The sequence below is a fragment of the Urtica dioica genome, chromosome 3 (genome assembly GCF_054948205.1).
Source record: "Urtica dioica subsp. dioica isolate 48M chromosome 3, U.dioica_male_clone48M_v1_H2, whole genome shotgun sequence".
Lineage (NCBI taxonomy): Eukaryota > Viridiplantae > Streptophyta > Magnoliopsida > Rosales > Urticaceae > Urtica > Urtica dioica.
Window position 1 is genome coordinate 6831077 of NC_142758.1, and position 23397 is coordinate 6854473.

General features: G+C 35.9%; 1 protein-coding gene across 1 annotated transcript; it reads right to left on the minus strand.

Annotated features, from left to right (window-relative positions):
- Window positions 1–20340: 20340 nt before the first annotated feature.
- Window positions 20341–22436, minus strand: LOC149402263 (uncharacterized). Its single transcript, XM_089608293.1, has 7 exons — window positions 22196–22436; window positions 21619–21928; window positions 21255–21517; window positions 20927–21181; window positions 20586–20842; window positions 20445–20496; window positions 20341–20351 (listed from the first exon to the last, which is right to left on the minus strand). The coding sequence occupies exons 1-7, from the start codon at window positions 22434–22436 to the stop codon at window positions 20341–20343; spliced, it is 1389 nt and encodes a 462-aa protein (XP_089464419.1).
- Window positions 22437–23397: the final 961 nt, after the last annotated feature.

The window sequence follows — 23397 nt, forward strand, 5'->3', positions numbered from 1 at the left end:
CTTTTTATTTTTCTGTTTACACAGATTTTCACCCAGAATAAAGGCAACATTATCTTAAAATTAACAAATACAATATTTATGAAAGGCTTGAAAATATGAGGTATTCTTGAAATTACCATCTTCAAAAAATGTATTTGTGTAACTCTCTATTGTTTTAATAATATTTTATGGCCAGAGCAATATTTTGAGAAGTGAAAATTGCTTCTGGTAACTTTTTTTTTTTTTGTACGTGAAAATAGCAGATTTAAATCTTTTATTACAAATATAGCTTTTTTAATTTGTAAACAATCACTTTTTTTTTTCTTGATTTTTATAATTAAAAAAAAAACTTATTTACTGTTTTGAACTCTATATAATTTTATTTACGGTTTACAATTTAATTTATTAGAAAACAACTATTTACTATTTTAAAACATCATCTTTGAAATGTTACAGTAAAAAAATGTTATTTTTATAATTTTTTTTTTAAACCGAACAACGAATTTCGCACCTTGACTTCTTCTCCCCGAGGAACTAGTTCGTTGATCGAGAATAAAGCGCTAGTCACAAGCTCTTCATGTTAGTGTAATATTTTGTATGTGCCCCGATGCTTTGACTTCAATCATTGTGTTTTTAACTCAAACCCACTGCCCCCATTCTTGAAATCCAAGTAAGTCTCGTTGACGACAATCTATCTGGCGTAGGCACTACGTAAGAAAACATAAGTTATGTTGATACTTGAAATGACGGCAAAAGTCTATTAAGTTTTAGGAAATAGCTAATATAATCTCTATTCTTTATTTTGAACAGTAGAAGTCTCTAATTTTGACAATTACACATTCCGTTGGTCGCTAATGCTATATGACATTAAATTGTTAACAGAATCAATATTTAAACGTTTATTTTGTAAAATAAATAAAAATAAATCATTAAAACAATTCAAACAATTAAAATAAAAACAAAACCTATTAAAACTAGAAAACGACGAGCCCTAAATCGAAGTTCATCGCAAAAACATTCCATCTTCTTTTGGTTCAATGGGTGATGAACAATCGTCGTCGTCGTTCTAATTTGAACACTTCTCTTAACGTTGATCTCAGAATCTCAACAGTTGGGAAAATCATACCTAATTTGAACTTGAACTCGGCTGGATTCGCACGCGGATTAAACGCCCTCCTCTATGGTTGTTCATCATCTTCATCTTCGTCGTAGAGGCTCTCAAGCTCACTCTCCGACCTAATGCCATCATATTCTTCGTCTTGACCACCCACGCCTTCTTCACATGCCTGGTTCACCGACGCCCACCATTGTTGAGGGTGCTTTGGGTGTGAATCCTCGTCGTTGTCTTCCTGGCCAAGATAGGCCTCTTCGGCGAACTCAAAGTCTTCATTTCGGTGCTCGACTCCGATTTGGGGTTCTTCCATTTGCTGTTCCTCGTTCTCTTCCATCGTCGATATTTCTTTTAATTGTTTTCATTATTTTAAAATGTTTTTGTGATTTATTTTTATTTATTTTACAAAAGAAACGTTTAAATGATGAATCTATTAACAATTGAATGTAATATGGCATTAGGGACCAACGAAATATGTAATTGTCAAGATTAGAGACTTCTACCGTTCAAAATAAAGATTAGGGATTATGTTAACTGTTTCCTAAAACTTAAGGGACTTTTGCCGTCATTTCACTATGTAATTAATCAAGAATAATATTATTATAGAATTCTCAGCTTCAAATTTTTGAAACTCGATGTTGTCTGTAGTCAAATTTTTGATGGTTCTAGAGAGGTAAATAATCTCGCATCTACCACAGATGAAGAGCTTCACTGATTGTGATAACTAAAAAAATAATTGTTCAAATTCAACTTATTGAATGTGATTGAGCCGTTTGGAAGGTACTCGGACTTAAAATGAAGAATTGCCAAGTTTTCCGCTGAGACGCTAGATGAATTATTCGAAGGCTCAACCGATTTGCCTAGGAACTGAGCTTAAAAGAATACAAATAATTTTATAGATGTTGATTTTAGTTTATTTAGTGTTTAATTATAGTGGGAATTTTGAAAGTAATTAAGCATTGTTATTAATGCTTAATAACCCACAAACTTCTGATTTCTCAATAGAGACTAAAAAGGAGTAGATAGAGAAAATGAAAACCGATCTAGTGAGACTGAGAGAGTACCAGATTGACTCTAGGAAAATCTCAATCTCTATACACGTGACTTCTTGTATTTAGACTTATTGTCTGATTTCTCATATAATAAGGAAGACTTAAAGACTATTCTATAATGGTGGTGAATGAATCATTCACAAAAATTTAGCTCTTGTATTTAGACCAAGGTTCGAAATGGCGTTATCGATGTCGTTTCGGGCCTCCTGATTTACGAAAAATCAACACGTCGACGGAAAACCGAATGGAAAAAATGTGAATAATGACAAATGAAATGCCGTTTTCGATAGAAAACCGACATGTCAATTGAAAATCGAACGGAAATAATGTTACATAATACGTTAAATATATATACATATACATGTCTTCTAATTTTTTAACCTTATAAAATATATAGAATTTAAAATGTAGTTTAATATGTAGTATAATTTTTTTTTTTTTTTTTTATATTTATACCATAATGCGTATAAATTATGATGATCTTTTCCCTTTTAAAATTCTTATTTTATTTGATATTTATAAACTTTGTGCTAGTGAAAACAATTAAAAAAATAAAGAAAAGATATGAACAACAAAACGTCACACACTACAATATTATTCCCATAACCATTATTTCATATACCGCATATGCAATAAGCCATTATCTATTATTGCAGACATATGATATTTAAAAATAATAAATATGCGGAGTTAGTGGTGGGGTATTGAAAATAAGAGAGAGAATTGATTGAAAAAATAAATTTAATATTTTATCGTCATCTTACTACTTCTTTCAGTCTCTCTCTCTCTCTCTCCATCGTTCTTCTCTTTTCAGAACTTGCAAAACCAAATCTGGGTTCTACTTAGTTTAAAAACAAAAACCCAATCTTGAAAAAAAATCCACGAAATTCGTCGATTTTTCGTTGTTTTTATATTAAAACATATCGAAACGACAACGATTGGCCCAAATATCGCCTACTCTCTCCGGTGTTCAGAAGCTCTCCGTCGTTTCTTCCCGGCTCCGAAAGTCACCTAAGCAAGCCCTCGCCAACTTTTTCACGTTGTTTGGCTTTAGCAAGAACAACATCTTGCGGTTGTTTTCGAATCATGTGACACGTCATTTCGCCGATTTTCGAAAGACATTCAATGGTGAAACAACAAAACATGTATTCGTCGGCCGTTTTTACTCTAACAGTAACTTTGATCGATTTTCGCCTACATTTAAAACATTGATTTAGACTCATTGATTTATTTTATCTATATATGTCTTTTTTCGTTCTTCAAAACCAAAACCCCTTCTTTATTTTCTACTATTGAGTGAATTAGTAAGAGCGGATCTCTGTGTGCAATTCTTTCTTGTCATTATACTCTAATAAAATATTAGTTTGTTTATTCATTTTTACGGTAGAATGACACGGACCAACACAACAAATATAAGAATCTTGATATTCAAATAACACACCACTGACAGTGTCTCAAGTCTCAACATATAATGCTTTGGTGAAAACATCTACAATTGTCGATTAGTGGTGACGTGCTCCTGAGTAGTATACGGGTCTTATCGGTATTATCGCTATTCCCAAGTATGACAGGAATATTAACTCATTGGGATCAAGGTTTCATGCCAACGAAAACAAATACCTTTCAAGAAATGAGGACTCTATTTTGATTGAATTGAATAAGAAATGCAAGGAGAAGACCCGGAATAACATAGATTAATACCATGCATGAGAAATTCAACAATGCAGGTATTCTATACGAGCATTGATGCATTGATCCTAATAAGGAAATAGATAATGGCAACGGAGCCAGCCTACGGTAGAAATCCATGGAAATAATTTTTCTTACAGCTAGATAGCGATTTTTTTTTCGGGGGGGTGAAAATATCGATAAGCTCGTGACGAAGTGCCGAAAATAATTTTCAACATACTTATTGTACTCATGTTGTCATAATATACTGCAATGATATCCTGCTTAACATTATACTTTTTCCAAATATCCCTTTTATCCACAACATATATGACAAAAAGTTCTACGTATATTCATCTTTTTAAAGTAAACTAGTTTTTTCCAAAAAAAAAAAGTATACTAGATTTTTAAGACGCGCCCATGCGCCTCCCTAATATTATTTAAATAATATATTATAACATTATGCTCTCCTTTTTATAATTATTAGTTTGTAGCTATAATAATTGTATGCGTATCCTACTGTGAAATTCAGGCTCATAAGCTAATATATGCTTATTTAACATCATATATTAAAAAAAAAAATACGAAATTAAAAAAATTGTATAAATTGCACCAAGTGGGCATAAATTCACTGAAAATGATCTCAAGATTTTCAAATATCAAATTGAGAACGACCCAAAAGAAAATTATAATATTTTAACTCATTAAACACACATACATATATATATTAAGAATTATGATTTATTAATTAAATAGCAGTACAGAAAGACTAAACTACTTATATAAAATCATTATTTAAGCTATAAATCATTTACTTATAAAACTTTAAAAAATACTACTATATATATAATTGATGAACTACATGCACACAAAGTGTATATTTTCAGTTTTGATTCTACATATATACAAATTACACATACACAAAAATTAATATGCTACATATTATATACATAAATAGATGATATTTTATTTTTAAGTTTTAATGTACACATTTACACTAACTTATTATTAGGGAATAATAAATAGATACAACAACCTGAGAGAGAGAGAGAGAGAGAGAGAGAGAGAGAGAGAGAGAGAGAGAGAGAGAGAGAGAGAGAGAGAAGTGTTGTTAAATATTAAGAATTGTATGTCTCACATTAAGAAAAATCCCACACTATATAATTTTCTTTTATATATAAGCTTCTGTCGTTTTGTTATTCTAGGTTTTATCAAAACATGCAAAAGAATAAGGTTTTCTTTCTTTTATAAGCTTTGGCTTTATATATATATATATATATATATATATATATATATATATATATATATATTTTATTATTTATGAATCAATGACATTTTAAGAGGTTGCACCTGAACGAAAAAAAAACTGCATTCTCGATCTTTTTTTTTTATTATCAAATTTTCACTTCTAGTTCTTCTATTATTTTTGGTGTTAAAATAAATGGAAAATAGTCGCGTGTCTACCTCATGTTGACTAAGAAAGAGAAATTATTAAAATGCCTAATTCGATTTATGTTTGTTATAGATAACAACAATCAAAATCAAAATAAAAACCTAAATCTTAATCCCCATCTCTTTCTTCATCCCAATCAAACCCTAATAACCCTTCTCGGTTGGAGACCAAAACCTTAAAACTGTCGCCGGAGAAGATACAGAACACGGAGACAGAGACGAAATAGAAGAGGTTGAAGTTCGCATAGTTCTTTATGATTTTCCCGGTGGCTCCAAGACTTTCGAGACGGTATAAAAGTTTTGCTACGGCATGAAGACAATATCGACCTCGAATTTGAATCTCTCTCTAGATCTCCCTCTATCCATGCATTCTTCTTCATCTTCTACATCTTTTGTCCTAAAAACAGCAACGAAGATTTGTATACACTGTGTGATAATTATGTATATACTATTTTGTGTCCTGTATGTCTGTATGTAAAGAAAATATTAATTGTGCTTGTAAAGGAAATACTAACTTTTGTTTGTATTATATTTTACATTTTAGATCAATATTAGTCAACACGTGATAGGTATGGGACTATTTTTTCGCTTATTTTAACACCAAAAGTAACAAAAAAAAGACTATAAGTGAAAATTTAACTATAAAAAGGATTGAGAATGCAGTTCTTTTTTTGTTCAGGGTGCAACCTGTTAAATGGGTCATGAGGGACCAAAAATGTCATTAATTCTTTATTTATTTTGTTGCCACAGGGTAGAGCAACTACAATAATATCAAGGGCTAAACGGAAATTCCTCAAAGAGAGAGAGAGAGAGAGAGAGAGAGAGAGAGAGAGAGAGTATTAAACGCACATCATTATACATATATAAAGGAGAGGAGAGCTTCTCTCTCAATTTCGGTTTTTAAGAAAAAATAAGAGATTGGACTATAAACACAAGTAGTGTTCATTCGTACTTGTTATTTTGTCAGAAATATGAAAATGTTTTCAAAAAACTTTCAATACATTTTTTTAAGCCTAAAATTTCTTGACATATCTCTGTATATTTCTTCTTTCAGACTAAAATATATTAATTATTCCGCAGCAACGTGCATGACATATATTGCTTGTAAAACAATAAGAGAAAGAGAAAAAAAAAAGCAATAAACAACCATGCGCATCTACTTACTTTTTTTAATTGAAAAAAAAATTAGTCAAATAAGCCACCGAAAGTTTAAAAATTGCTAGATAGCCAACATTTTGTAATTTTTTGTAAATAACCATCTCAACTTATGTATGGCACTAAAAAAACTAAAATATCCAAAAACATTCGCGCCAATTTTGGACTTTTTTTTTGTCTTTTTAAGTGCCGTAAATAAGTTGAGATGACTATTTATAGAAAATTTACAAAAGGTTGGCTATTATACAAAACGATATAAGTCAAATGGCTATATAGCTAAAAGACTCTAAAAAAATTAATTTTGTGTCAATGGTGAAGCAAACTCGATGGATGGCCTTCTCACTTCTCTTCTTCTTTATGCTAGGCTCCTTCCACCTTGTATCCATGAGATGACACGTGGCAATGCTAAAGCTGTTTTTTTAATTTAAAAAAATAATTTTGTGTCAGTGCTGAAACAAACTCAGTGGATGACCTTCCCGCTTCTCCTTCGTATTTATGAATTCTTAAAAAAAAAAATAGTCGTTAACAAAAACTTCAGACAAGAGAGTCTCTACACCTTTCCACTTGACCGTTTTTGGGTTTATAGGTTAAGATGGTTTCTTAGGTTACAAGTTAACCATGAGTCGTTTTATTTGTTTTATTTTTCTTTCTATCGTTTGTCTTTCAGTTGTGACGAGTCGTTGTGTCATTATAATGCTATTATGACATTCAATTGAATTTAAAAATGATTAAAAGCAATCCTTGTTTAATCAAGTCAATACATTCTCTCTTAATTCAATTCATTAATCAGAGTTTTCTTCTAAATCTCTCTCGATCTTGAATCCTCCAAATTCTCAGATTCAATATGGTATCAGAGCTAATCCGCGATCTTTGAGAATTCCTTTTATGATTTCAAGCTTTTTTCATTCTCCACTTCAATGGCGGAATCAAATGCTTCATCGAGAATCTCCATCGGAAATCCTCGACCTAGATCGACGATTGAAGACCAGTTCTCTCCTTACTACCTCCATCACTCAGATTCTTCAGGAGGCAGTCTCGTCTCCAATGTCCTGACAGGCTACAACTATATGCCTTGGAGTCACTCGATGCTGATTATTCTTGAAGCCAAGAACAAATTAGGTTTCATCGATGCAACCATTGCGAAGCTTTCTCCGGTAGAACCAGATCTCCTTCGCCTATGAATCCGTAACAACAACACTATAATTGCGTGGATCATGAACTCAGTCTGCAAAGAAATTGCTTCTAGCCTTCTTCTTGGTGGAACTGCCGAGATCTTCCAGCTACGATGCGAATTCGTCAACCTATCACAGGATAATCAATCAATTTGTGTGTTCTTCACAAAACTCAAGTCAATTTATCAAGATTTATGTGAATTCAAATCGGAGTGTACTTGTTCTTGTATATGTTGAGGAAAGGCAAAATTGAGCCACATTCCTGAGTCATAATATGTCATGCAATTCTTCATGGGTCTCAACGAGGCCTACACTCACGCTCGTGATCAAGTCCTTCTCATGGAACCTATACCTACAATCAGCAAAGTCTACACGATGTTGACACAAGAAGAGACTCAGCGATCAATTGGACTGGATTCAACTCCTTCCAGTGATCAGTCTAACTCTCTGGCCATGGCTATTCGTGACGACCAGAAGAAGTTCAAAGGAAAAGAGCGACCACTCTGCACTCATGGGAAAATGCTCGGCCACACCGTCGACAAATGCTACAAGATTCACGGCTATCCGCAGGTTACAAGTTTAAGCCCAAGAATCAGGCGAATACTGTGGAAGGATCAAGTTCTGGCGCTGGTGGAGAAGGTGTTGGCATTGATGCCCACAAGAAGAGTAGTAGTTGTTGCTTATATGCATTTGATGTAATAAAGTCTCACGAAGACTCTTGCTTATAACTGCTGAATAATTAATAAAGAGTTGAAACTTTCATTCATTCTTCTTTGTTTGTTTGAAGCTTTATGATAAACCTTAGTCTTTAGTCCTTAAACAAACCTAACAACAAATGAAGAGTCAAATACAGATTTGCATGAACAAACTCTTCATGGTTTGCTTAAAACAGTATAATCACAATCTAAGCATCAAATGGCTCGTATGATATCTGGTTATGAGACATAGAGAGTTGGAGACTCTATAGTTCTTCCTAGGTATTTTTTGAAGATACTGAATTGACTAGTGCACTTCTAGAGATAGTGTAAGAACAAACCACTTAACCTCTTCTGTTTCAAAGTCACTATGAATGAATTGCATCATGATTACCTCAATCCTGAAATGAGACATGTCAATTCATAGTTTGTGAGTTGCTTAAGTCCATTTATGGATTAAAGCAAATATCTAGGTGATGGAATATTAGATTCGATGAAACTGTGAAGAGCTTCGGTTTTGAGCAGTCGATAGATGAGCCTCCTGTTTACAAGTTAATGCACGAGGGCAAGATTGTGATTCTAGTATTGTATGTCGATGATATATTACTCATACGTAATGACGTGGGTAAGTTATCTGAGGTTAAAATTTGGCTAGCAAAGCAATTATGAAGGATCTAGGAGAAGCCGCATACATTCAGGGGATTAAGATCTTTCGAGATCAGAAGAACCAGACTCTATCGCTCTCTCAAGCATCTTATATTAATAAGGTGATGGATCGATTCTCGATGCAAGACTCCAAGAAGGGCCAAACACTCTTTAGGCATGGAGTCTCACTCTCTAAGGACCAGTCTCCCAAGACTACACAAGACATTGAGGACATGAGAAAAATTCCTTACGCCTCAGCCGTGGGAAGTCTCATGTATGCTATGCTTTGTACTAGACCAGATATCTACTTCGCAGTTGGCATAGTAAGCCGTTTTCAGTCCAACCCTGGACCCCAACACTGGATTGTTGTTCAACATGTTCTTAAGTATCTTTGGAGAACTAGAAACTTTATGCTTACATATTTAGGTACTGACCTGACTATGACAAGATATACCGACTCCGATTTTCAGGCGGATAAGGATTCCAGGAAATCTAGTTCAGGATCTGTGTTCATCCTAAATGGTGGATCTGTTGTTTGGAGGAGTATCAAACAATCATGCATTGCTGACTCCACAATGGAAGCAGCATATGTGCCTGCTTGTGGAGCATCCAAAGAGGCTGTATGGCTTAGAAAATTCCTTAAGTATTTGGAAGTCGTTCCAAAAGTCGACGAGCCCATGACACTTTATTGTGATAATAGTGGGGTTGTCGCTAACTCAAAGGAACCTCGAAGTCATAAGAGCTCTAAGCATATTGAGAGGAAATACCATTTGATTCGAGAGGTCGTGCAGCGCAGAGACGTTGATGTGAAGAAGATCTCAATGATGGACAACCTTACAGATCCATTCACCAAGGCTTTAACCAGCAAAGTCTTCGACCAGCATTGAGAGGGATTGGGCATAAAGGACTACTCACATCTTATTTGAGTTTAGTGTGAGTTTGTTGGCATTAATGCCCACAAGAAGAGTAGTAGTTTTTGCTTATATGTATTTGATGTAATAAAGTCTCACGAAGACTCTTGCTTGTAACTGCTGAATAATTAATAAAGAGTTGAAACTTTCATTCATTCTTCTTTGTTTGTTTGAAGCTTTATGATAAACCTTAGTCTTTAATCCTTAAACAAACCTAACAACAAATGAAGAGTCAAATACAGATTTGCATGAATAAACTCTTCATGGTTTGCTTGAAACAGTATATTCACAATCTAAGGATCAAAGGGCTGTTGATCTCAGTATGAATGTTAGGAGAACCTATGATGTCTGGTTATGAGAAATAGAGAGTTGGAGACTCTATAGTTCTTCCTAGGTATCTTCTGAAGATACTGAATTGACAAGTGCACTTCTAGAGACAGTGTAAGAACAAACCATTTAACCTCTACCGTCTCAAAGTCACTATGAATGAATTGCATCATGCTTACCTCAATCCTGAAATGAGACATGTCACTTCATAGCTTACAGACTCTCATTTGAGAAAGTCAGAGTTCTAGATTCACTATGTGATATAGACAAGACCTATTGATGAAGTACTAAGTTATGAAGATGTCATGAACAACTTTGTGAAGATCTCATAGATATGGAATTCATGTACAAGATTGCTGAAATGCAGTGTATATCACATCATGCTTTGTTCCTTGGAATGCGAATAAATAAACTGGCCAGTTTCCAAATTGAGTCATGACTTTTTTGGATGAATCAATGTGACTTTTTAGCTCCTCGTCAATACATTGTTTCTAACTTATTCACAAGTGACAAATGAGTTGATGAAATAACAACTAGAATGGTAAAATGATAATTTTATAAATCCCATCTATTTGATGATATTCATGAAGGGTAAAAGTAGATAATATTCAATGGATCCACTCATCACAATTGAGTAGAATTTTGAGTAGAAAATATATTCATTTGAACCGAGAGATTTTCAGTGTCAACTCTTTAGTGGAGTCCGTTGACATTAAGCTAGAACTTGGAAAAAGTTTGTGAACTTTTGTGTCCAAGTATGCTAGCTAAAGCTTTGTTCATTTGGATTCATGAGGTAACTACCATAAGTCATTAGAGTAGGATTTATTAAACTAGTAGCTAAGTCAAAACAAGTTCAAGCGTTGAACTAGACGAATTTTACGAAGATTGTCTAAGAGGTAATTTTGTCCATTGGGACATAAGATGGTATAAATGTCAAAATAAGATTTTGGACATTGTCATATGATGATAATGTGAATTATTCACACGGTCAAGGATTAGTTTCGGGCCTTGAGGATAGAATTTCATTTTATGGAATTTTATGTGAAAATTCTACATGTCTTTTTTTTTTCTTGTATTGTCTTGTACATATAAAGAAACATCTAGAAACATGTTCTAGATGATGAAACTCGTGGCTATCATTAAATAAAGAAAGAGGGAAGTTATTTTGTGCGTTGATGTATGAAGATACTTTCCAGAAAGGAAAAGAGGAAACAAATTTATAGCACATGACCATATGATGTACACGCCCAAAACAAGAAAGGGAAACAAATTTCTAGCATTGGTACTATTATGAGAGGAATGGGAAACAAATATTGTGCTCATGAATATGTGATATGCAGCCATAACAGAAAAGAGGTAATTGCATCTTTTGCATTGAATTGATTCAAGGAAATTCTTTCTCCTATAAATACCACACCACATTCACAATGTTAAAACAAGTTTTTGATGTGCCTTTCTCTCTCTTCTTGGTTGTACCCCTCTCTCCCTCTATTCTTCTTGCTCTTTTGTTTTGGCACCTAGGTCCTCATTAGGCCTAGAGTTTTGTAATAGCTCTTTGGTCCTAAGACTAGTTTTTAGGTCATTGTGTTTAATAGTGCCCACACACTAAATCTGTTCCAAGCTCGAAGACTCTAGTGGTAGAAACTGTCGTGGTTGCTGGGATTCAAGAAGACAAGAAGGAGACAAGCTAAGTGGGGAGACGAGCGATTCAACCAATCTATAAGCTGTTCAACGCTCAAGCTTCAAGCGAGGTTTGTACCGAGTGAAAACTCATTATATTTTTATTTTATATTACATGTTCATGCACTTTGTCTAGGTAGTAAAATCGTTTTACATGTTTTAAAGAATTTTTTATTTTCCGTCGCTTACAAAAGCGATAAATTATTCTTAATCCTAGATATATTCCAACAGAAGGTTCTACATCAACCACCTCATCAAACTTGTCCTCTGAACAAATCCATCAGCTCATCAGCCATCTCTCCAATCAGCTCTCAAGCTTTATCTCCAACAGCCATAACACCACCAGTGAAGTCAACATGACTTCTTTCAACACAGGTTTACATGGTTTGGTTAACTTTCTTTAATGTTCTAATTCTACAACTAGTTCTTGGATGATTGACTCAGGTGCCACAAGACACATTAGTGCACAATTGAGATCTTTACATAATTCAACTGTTACTCTACCTAACCATGTGACCATACCAGTGAATTATTGTGGTGATATCATTCTGAGTGATTACTTAAATTTACATAATGCTCTTTATGTGCCCTGTTTCAAATTCAATTTGATATATATTAGTGCACTCATTAAAGAATCTAATGTTGGCTTTTCTTTCTTTGCCAATCATTTCGAGATACAGGATATCAAGCGTTTGAAGACGATTGGCAGGGGTGAGAAATGCAATGACCTACGTTCTCACCAAATATTGCATGATCACCACAAACACCTTTGTGAATACTGTCTCATCTGAGATTTGGCATAAAAGGCTAGGTCACTTGTCTTTTAAATGCTTAGATGTTTTGAAATCTCGTTTGTCATACCATGATTCTGATCATAATATGTCTACACCATGTTGTATTTGTCCTCTAGCAAAACAACATAGGTTACCTTTCATTTCTGCAAATAATTTTTCTTCTTTCTGTTTTGATCTTATGTCCCTTCACGTTTAGGACACAGATTTTTCTTGACTCTTGTTGATGATAAATCCAGATTTTGTTGGATCTTTCTTATGAAATACAAATCTGAGGTTCATACCATCATCCCAAGATTCTTTGCATATATTTCTAACCATTTCTCTATTAACATTAAAAAATTTCGTTCTGACAATGCCAAGGAACGAACCTTCACAGAGAATGGAGACAAGCTATGGCTGAGGAAATTGAGGCTATGCATAAGAACAATACTTGGTCTATTGTTTCTTTGTCTCCAAATAAATCTGCCATTGGTTGCTGATGGATCTTTACCAATAAGCTGAATTCTTATGGAACTCTAGCAAGAAGGAAAGCAAGATTGGTTGCTAAAGGGTTTACACAAAAAGAGGGAATTGATTTTTTAGACACTTTCTCTCCTATAGCTAAACTTGTCTCAGTCAAATTTCTTCTTAGCCTTGCTTCTTCTCAAAACTTGTTTTTGTCTCAGCTTGATATTAATAATGCTTTTTTGAATGGTGATTTTTTTAAGTGTATATGGACATGCCTTTAGGTAATCAACCTCAGGGGGTGCATGGTCAAGGGACAAGAAAGTTGGTGTGCAAACTTCACAAGTCCATTTATGGACTTAAACAAGCATCAAGACAGTGGAATTTGAAGCTCACTGAGGCTAGATTTTCTATGTACACAAGAGGACATGGTTCCAATTTTTTGGTGATCTTATTATATTTTGATGATATCATACTATCTGGTCCTAATAAACTTGTTATTCAAGATGTTAAGATTTTTCTGAGCTCTATTTTCAGGTTGAAGGACTTAGGGGATATGAAGTACTTCCTAGGTTTGGAAGTAGTTGTTAGGAATTCTTGCCTACGAGAAGATACTAATGTAAATTCTCCTTGAAATTATTAATAAAATAAAGTTTGACATTTATTATCTATTTGAATTGAAAGCGTTATTTCTTATTTAATGAGATTTATTAAACATTCATTATTCCATAGCCTCCGTATCTAACTGAGTCACGTGCTGGGCACCTGAGTTCGGGCGGTGTGCTAAAACATGGTCGATGACTGATATACGCCTAGAAAACTATATCTAAAGTCATATATGTGGAACACATGGGTGAAGGTTGATCACTATGTGAGAGCATTCTACACTTGTGGTAAGTGTACGACCTGGACAGGTCTTGGTGTAGATGTGTCGTTTAAGGACCATCACGACACACTAACCGAGGCCACTATGATGGTCACAGTGAGACTTGATCTAAATCTTGAAGTGATCATGGACACTGGGTTATGTTACTGAGCTCTTTAACTCATTCGCTAAAAGGCTATTCATGCTAATCACAGCTTATGTCTTGGGAGTTTTCTCAGAGCATAATTCGAGTGGGAAATGATTTACAGATACGGAATCCAGCCTTTCTGAAGGAAGGTTAATTCTCTCACCTAAGGGTTGATTCCAGAACCGATAGATTGCGCGCACTTTCGAAGTAAGTAACGTTCGAAAGAATCTTTCGCTAGGGAAGCAACAATGCTTAGGGCTGATATGTATCAATGGAAGTATAACAGAATAAATTGACTTCTCTTGATACGGGTTGAACCTGGAGGATCTTGATCACGATCTGACTATATCAGTGGACACTCGTCACGATGAGTAAATATAATTCTAGTATAAAGGAGAGTTCAGTCTTGGCTTACAAGGTGGAGTATTTGACCAAGATTAAACGAATCGATAGAAAAAGAGAAAGGACTATTTCGTCTGGATTTGTTAAGCTTCTATTACTAGGTCTATAGTCCCCGATTCGGCTCTGATAAAGGCGGATAAGAACTTTCGTATAATAATGTTTATCATTATTAATCTCCCTTGCTGTAATTGTGATTGACAACATTAATTCTGGAAAACGGGTATTCGCAGAATTAAATAAATATTTATGGTAGAATTGTTTATTTATTGTTTGATCAAGTAAATAAACAATTATTAATTATTTGTTTACTGTTGGACCAAGTAAATAAATGATTAATTGAGTTTTAAGCAATTGGGCCTTGCACACATGGAAAAATCGAATTGAGAATTTTGGCATAGGATTTGCGCAAATCCCCTTGGTCGTGTGCCATCAAATCCGATTTTTTTAATATTGGTATTTACCAATATTTTCTCTTTAGTTGTTTAAATAAAGGAGAGAGAATAATATAAGATATTGTCCTATATTTTCTCCTTATTTAAAGGAAAGTATTTAGGAGAATATATGAGAATATATTTAAAGGGAAATAATATATTCTCCTTTATTCTCTCACTAAATAATATATTCTCTATTTAAATAGAGAATAATATCGCATAGATATTGATCTGATGGATGAGAGAAAAGGTAGGATTCACTTGTTGAGATCCAATGACCTAGATTTAATCCACTAGTGTGAACACAATAAAATGAAATAAAATATTATGGAAGATTCCATGAATATCTCATTTTACTACTATAAATAGGGGTTCATGAGAAGGCAAAAATAAGTAATTTTTTTGTGAAAATTTCGTGCATCCTAGCCTCTCCTTGGCCGTGCATCTGCCTCTCCCTCCCCTCGGAAATTCATTTCCATTCTTAGTAAAATAAGAGAGAGATCTCGAAACACCTAGTTTCGTGATCTAGTGAGATAAAGACTGTGCCCACTCATCTTTCTTATTCGTCTCGGAGATTACGTTTCGGAAGACTAAGGTGTCATCACATCGAGTCCTTGAAGGAGAGTTCCTTATTTGATCGTGTGGAGGCTTGTACGTTCAAGACGAAGACGGATTGTGAAAGCTTTCAGTTCGTGAACTGAAAATCAATGTAAGTACCCGTTTACTCTTATATCGGTTGCTTGACTTATATGCTCTCGTATAATTTTAATTAACATAAATCTAGATCTTGTCATATAATCAATGAATTAATTAGCTCATGATTAGCGTAATTAATTACTTTTCCGCATTTATATGGTTATATGGGGGAATCATCCCCGACAGTAGCAATATCTAAAAAGTGCATTGTCTTATGTCAAAGACAATATGCTTTACAGATTATAGAAGATGTAGACTTTCTTGACTCTAACACGACCAGATATTACTTTTGTAGTGAATTGCTTAAGTCAATTTGTGCAAGCTCCCAGAGTCACTCCCTTACAAGCAGTTCATCATCTGCTTAGATACATCAAGTCTAGTCCAGGACTAGGCCTTTTCTATCCTTCAAACTCTTCTACTCAATTGCGTGCTTTTTTTTTTATCCCGATTAGGCAACTTGCACTGATACACGACGTTCTATAACCAGTTATTGTGTCTTTGTAGGTGATGCTCTAGTTTCTTGGAAGTCCAAAAAGAAAGCCACTATTTCAAGGAGCTCAGCCGAGGCAGAATATCGGGCATTGGCAGCTGTGATGAGCGAATTGGTGTGGCTGCAACAATTGGAACGAGATTTTTAGATCAAGTCCGAGTTATCATCCGTGATTTATTGTGACAATCAGGCAGCCATACACATTTCCTCGAATCCAACATATCATGAGCGAACCAAACACATTTCCTCGAATCCAACATATCATGAGCGAACCAAACACATTGAAATCGATATCCATTTTTTCAGAGATCGCCTTCAAAGTGGTTTGGTTAAACTGCTTCCTATCCGCACTAAGTTCCAGGTTGCTGATCTTTTCACAAAGCCCTTAGCCTCTCTGGCCCTGATATCCCTCACATCCAAGATTAACTTGTTGAATATTTACAGTCCATCTTGAGGGTGTGTTTTGGGTTTATAGGTTAATATGGTTTCTTAGGTTACAAGTTAACCATGAGTCGTTTATTTGTTTTATTTTTCTTTCTGTCGTTTTGTCTTGCAATTTTTATAAACGATGAGTCGTTGTGTCGTTATAACGTTGATGTGACATTCCGTTGTATTTAAAAAGGATTCAGAACAATCCTTGTTTAATCAAGTCAATACATTCTCTCTACATTTGATTCATGAATGAGAGCTTTCTTCTTCATCTCTCTCGATCTTGACTCGATCTTGAATCCTCCGAATTCTCAGATTCAATAACCGTAACAAAGAGCTTAAGCTTCTTCTTCTTCTTCTTTATCTATTTTGCTAAGAGAAAAACGTAACAAATATCTCTCTATCCCTCTCGCGTGGCTTAGAAGAAACAGAACTCAACGGGACTCGGAAGGAGGAGATTACAAAATGGTTTTTTCTCAACTCTCCTCTTGGAGAAATCCAGTACGTCGCTAAAGGTGTTATTGAACAAAAAACTTATATAGCCACTCATATGATGGTTTTGAATTTGAACTTGTATGCATTTTTGCAAGTGGAGTTTTTTCAGTTCGCTAAAGGTGTTGCCTCCATTTTTTCATATTCATATCAAGTGTTTGTTTTGAATTTTTATGCGTTTTTTTGCAAGTGGGGTTTTTTCTTCTTCCGTGGCACCGTTTTTTTTTTTTTTTTTTTTTTTTTTTTTTTTTTTTTTTTTCATGTTCTGATTCTTATGCCATTTTTTTGGTGTGTTCAAAATCATAGGAACACCCTCTACTTTGGAAAAGTCATTGAGTTTCTGTCCGTACAATGACACGTCATGTTGCAACTCGAAAGAAAATCTACAATTACAGAAGAATACAAGGCCATGGACATTTCTGACCCCGACTGTGCTTCTTTTATCAAATCAGTGCTATTCTCGATATGAATGGCTAGCTTTTTCAAATTCACCAACAATATTCAATCATGTTTCCTTTGTGATGCAAGTTTGAACATTGTGTTGAACAACTCAGAAAAAATTGTCTTTCTCGTTTTGATTTTCGTAGAAGTGCGGCCTGTAATCGAGCGACTTGTTCGTGATCAAGTCCGTGACCAAACCCGTCCCGCTTCGGTCTAACTCTATAGCCTCGCCAGACTCTCATCAGTCCGACGATCAAGCCGCGAGCAACTTCTGCTCCGACTTGTGGGACACATGTCAGAATGTGTCAGTCTTGAACTCTCTGTTCTTGCCCCCGCTGGTCCAATCGCGAATCCCGTTGTAATCTAACTCGATGAAACTGACCGACGCTTGGAAGTCAAAGAGAGACTTTTGCGACGCCTTTGGCGGAGTCTCCTCAGCCGAATCCATGTGCTTTAATGGTGAACCTGTGGCCCTCAATGACACAGAGACTCAAACTGTGCTGAACGGGATTCGCCTCGTGAAGATCGGGAACGAGTCGTACCTCAACATGGTGGCCCACTCGGACAGGTCGAACCGTGTATTCTTCTCGAGCTAAGAGGGAAAGATTTGGCTTGCCATGGTGCCCGAGGTGGGATTCGTTGAGACACTCGGGTTCGACAAGTTGAGCCCTTTCGTGGACTCACATACGAGGTCTATTTCCACACCCAGTTTGGGATGATTGGCATGGCGTTCCACCCGTATTTCGCAAAGAATAGACGGTTCTTCACGTCGTTCGATTGCGACACGATCAAGTGCTCGGGCTGAGCCAGAAGGTGCGCTTGCAATTCTTACGCAAATTGCGATCCTTTGAAGCTGAGCCCTGATAACGGCGCTCAATCGTGCTAGTTCTAGACAGTCATCGCTGAGTACACCACAAACGGCACCGAGGCTAACCTTACCAAGGTACTAATAGAACCAAAAAGATGAAGTCAAGAAGAAACCGTATGAAATAGCCCAATGATTACCCTCGGTTAAAATTATAGTCTAACTTTTCAAATATTCAAAATATAGTTAAGCTCATGTCTAGCTCTCACCCGAGCTATTGTTTGTAACTATTAAATACTTGGGCTAAAATGGTCTAAATTCAATAAATTTTAATTTGTCTAACCTTTAACTTTTACCTGCTTTTATAAACTAAGTAGCAGTTGTTATTGACATAATGTGTAGCAATGGAAGCTGGAGATCAATTTGGACCATTGAGTTCAAAGACGATGTAGAGATAGTGGATCTTAACGGAAAATTGCAGGTAATGCTAAATATACGATTGCACTAGAATATTCATTTCATCATTTACCACATAATTTATCCTTGCTTAAGACAATCACGAATTAATTGTTTTTCCATCTATTGGAATTTTCTCTTGGTCTTATTATTGTCGTGTGTTATCTTCTCTGAGGTTGGTGCAGTTTATTTTGAGGAGGGAAATGTACAGCTGAATGCAAAACATGAATGCAATGATTCAACTATTATACAGGTTTATTGATTGCAAATGATTTTGCACTCAGAAATTTGGCTGCTATTTCTATCTCTATCATCTTAACTCACTTTACATGGTTTGTCGGCTTGTCGAAGATGGTTTATTGTCGTAAACATTTAACGAATAATTTGGGCCCAGCCCATATTCCATTGTGAATTCGGCCCATCTTCTCCAGAAGTAGCCACGAAGTCGAAGTCAATGGAACCCGGAGTTTTGACGATTTCTACCGAGCCGATTTAACCAAATAGCACGACGTGGCAGAGGGAAAGACGATGAAGGACGATGTCACCAACAAGTGTCTCCGGGGATAGAGCATCTCGCCGTAGTATATTATTCTCTTTTTCCTTATTATTGTAACTATTATTCACTTTCTCTCTTCAATTGTACTCTTTGAGCTCGGCAATCAACATTCGAATTGATCAAGGTCGGCCAGTGTGATTGAGACCATATTACTAGTAAAATCTTTACTTTGCTCGTTCAATTTCATCTATTTATTCTTTCGAGTCTATTATTGTTTATGTACCACGATATTTTAAGACCCACATCCTATAATATATAACCACACATACATATTCTAATCTTTATTTTCTCGAGACTATTGAGGCTCGGAAACGACATCAACAATCGTCGCCGAGTATTTGCTCGCCCAAGGCCTCGCCCTCATCTGATTTACTTCGCTTTTTATGTCCCTGCTTCCTTTTTTTCCCTTGTTATGAAATTCCATTATTATTATTATTATTATTATTATTATTATTACGCACTTGGTTTGAGCTTGTTTGTTGTGAAATGCAATGATGATATTGTAGTTGATGATATGAAAATATTGCTTTATTTGTACACTTCTTGTTACTACTTACTACACACCTTGAGCTGAGAGACCATATACATATTGCTCAGCAAAAATAAAAATTGAATGTTAATGAGCCTAATTGTCAATATATATATACATATATATATAATCTTAATGTGCCAAAACAAATACAGGAATAGCACATTATGACCACCATTATTGAACCTCGGATCATTAGATGATATGAATATCAACACGAAAAAAAATTGCTTTATTTGTATACTTGTTACACTACACAATACACCTTGAGTTGAGAGAAAGTACAAAAGCTCAAACAACTTGAATCTTTATGTACCAAAAGAGAATACAGGCTATAACTTCCGAGATGAAAGAAATATTTCTGTGTATGTCCTATATACACACCATTACTCAACATTATCGGTACATGGAAAAAGAAAACACTCAGAAAACAAAATCATAACAGGACAAGTACTCCTTTTCTTGCTTTGACAAATGAACTTGAAATGAAACCGATTCTCGTAGCTTCCTGTTCTTCAGTACGAGACTGTTCCACAAACGAGCACAAGGATATTAGAACAGGAAATAATATAAATCAGATGTGTAGTTACAAAATGTTCAGATATAATAAGAATCGTACGCATCGGAGTATGTTCGCTGTGACGACCCATCTGCATCTCACTTGCCGGAAGCTGGAGCATTAACAAAACTCTTTCATGTCAGAGAAATAAGAGAAAAGGGAATCACGAGTATAAGAAAAAAAAATAGTAGATTTTCTCACAGCTCTGGTATAGCGGTGTGAGAAGTTCTGAACCATAGGCGGCGGGTATGGCCCGTAACAAACTCCATTGACGTACTGGTTCCAGAAAGGCTGGTTGAAATTCGCATTCAAGGAAGGATATTGATGGTGGTACGCCTGTGGGACCGGTACCGGGACTGGAAACAAGGAGGAAGAAGAAGAAGCTGCCGAGTTTGAGAGTCGATGATTCTCATGCCTGTCCAAGGCCAATGTGAGAGACCGTCCAGCTAAAATAGATCCTGAGTGAAAACAGAGCCCAGAATTAGTGATACAGTAATAATTAGAGAGACTCAGAATCAGAGAGAGGGTTTTAGTTATTTTACCATTCATTGTCTTGAGAGCCTTATTTGCTTCTTCATGGGTAGAGAAACAGACAAAGGCACATCCCTTACTGTCCCCGTTTCTGCGTCTGCTGTATCTAACAGAGACGATCTCTCCACAGCCTTTGAAATGCTGTTTTAGTTGCTTGTGATCCACGGAAGCGTCGATGTTCCTCACATGCAGATTCGTGGTCTTGAAATTTTCCGGGTTCTTTCCGTCTTTCTGTCGAGCCCTCTCCACGAATATTGTCTTTGAACCTGAACCACAGACTTCATCAGATAAAACAGTTTCAAGAACTGGATTCTGTGATTGAATGAGGTGATTTTTTACCGAGCTGAGAAGTGTTCAAGAGAGCGATGGCGTTCTTGGCCGATTCTGGCGACTCGAAGTTGACAAAGCCGAACCCTTTCGAATTTCCTGTATCATCCTTGATGATTGCCACGCTGGAGACCTTCCCGAGCCGGGAGAAAGCTTTTTCGAGGGCTTCCTCGGTGATGTGCTCGTCGAGATTCTTCACAAACAGATTCGTGAAGGTCATTTCGCCGTTCAAGTTCGCCATTCTTTCGCTTTTCCTGACAAATTTCGAGACAAATCTAACAAGAAAAAAAAAACAGAACCCAAAATCAGAATCGTTAGTAATTTAAAATTATTTATTCTTAAAGGAAATGAAAGATTAGGAAAGAAAATGGCTTACAGATTTTTTCCGTGAACCTCGTAATCGTGGAGAGAATCGATGGCTTTTGCGGCTGATTCCTCGGAGTCAAATTGGACGAAGCCGAAGCCTTTGCTCGCCCCGTTTTCTTCGGCAACCTTGCAAGAGAGAATGTTCCCGAATGCAGCAAACATTACTTGCAACTGAGCACTGGTGATCGAAGAATCGAGGTTCTTCACGAACACGTTTCCGATTCCGGTTTTCCTCAAGATTGGGTCTCTCTGAGACCACATCAGTCTCATGCGTTTTCCCTTCAGCTCAGTGTGATTCAGATAAGCTTTGGCTTTCGAGGCTAATAACGAAACCAATAAAGAAAGAAAGAAAGAAACAATAATATAATCAGACCCAACAATCAACAACGGAAAAGAACGCCCAAATTTCCTGTAGTAAACAGTTCAAGAAACGTAATGAAAGCAAGAAATCAACGATTAGTACTAGAAGGATTCCGGTGGAAAAGAAGAACGCCCAAATTTCTAAAAAAATTACCCTAGATAAAAAGTTGAAGAAAGGAAAAGCAATCGAGCTCCAAAGAAATCAAGAAAAGAGCGCGAAACCTAACCGTGGGAAAATGAGAAGAAGTTAATGTAAGCGTATCGGAGGGACTTTCCCGTGAGAGAGTCGCGGCAGAGCCTGACGGAGGCGATGGGACCTATGAAGCGGAACGCTTCGATCAGGTCCTCCTCTGTGACTTCGGGATCGAGATCGCCGGCGTAAATCGTCGCATTGATGAATATCGGATTGTCGTCCGGCGATTTGGATGGTTTCTCCGGCGTCGGAGATGGAGTCTTCTTGGCCTCCATTGTTGGCGTTTCGGAGCGAATTCGAAAGCTTTGAGTGTGAAAGTGTGTGTGTGTGTGTGTGTGTGAGAGAGAGAGAGAGAGAGCGCGCGTTTTTGGAAAGAGTGCGAGTTTGTTAGAACGGTTGAGAGACTGCTCTGTGCTTCTTGCTTCTGTATTTATAATTGAAACGACTGCGTTTTAGATCGTCATGAACTCTAAAGAGCGGGAAAAGTTTAACTTGCCTGATTGGAGCCTTTGGGCTGGGCTTTCTATTTTCATTCCCAACGTTGGGCCGATATATCTGAAGCCCAAACGTTAACTTCTTACTTCTGGGGGGAAACGACGGCGTTTTGGCTCCTATTGAACTCCAAAGAGTAGATGTAATTGCCTGTTTTTATGGCAAGAATAACATTTTATTATTTTTTTTTACCGAAAAAAGCGTTGTTTTGTACACTTTCATTCTTCGATGTTTACAATTATTTTTAAAATTTGTTTACTATTGGGTGGCCGTATTTAACTTTATTTATTTACTAGTTTCCATATCATTTAAAAGAAAATAATTATTTCCAATTTCAAAAAAAAATATTGTTGAAATAATTTAATATAGCCTGTATTAAAAATGTTACATCCTAAAACCGTTATTTTCATAATTCTCTCGAAAAAGTTTAAATGAGTGATTACAAATTTTGGGGGTTGGGCTTCCTATTTTCACTCCTATCTTGGCCGTTGCATTTGAAGCCCATTAGTTGACAAAGACAATAATAATAAATAAAATGAAAAAATTAATTATCATACGAATTTTTTGTTAATGTCACAAAATGAATCAACACGAAAAACATCTCGCGGTTAGACCCAAGTCCGGACCCTGAGGCTCACGTGAGCTAAATGTGGTAGCCTTCAGGGACTCAACGTCATTGCCCTATCGGAAAGTGATTTTTTATTCTTGTAAGCTGTAAACAGAAAAAAAAAAAAAAAAAAAAAG

Bases quoted from the DNA above. Each gene is read 5' to 3' on its own strand.
- LOC149402263 (XM_089608293.1), bottom strand. From the start codon at position 22,436: ATGGAGGCCAAGAAGACTCCATCTCCGACGCCGGAGAAACCATCCAAA. The intron at 21,929-22,195 runs GTTAGGTTTCGC...TTTCGTTATTAG, and splicing joins CTTCTTCTCATTTTCCCACG to CCTCGAAAGCCAAAGCTTAT. The intron at 21,518-21,618 runs GTAAGCCATTTT...TTTTCTTGTTAG, and splicing joins GAGGTTCACGGAAAAAATCT to ATTTGTCTCGAAATTTGTCA.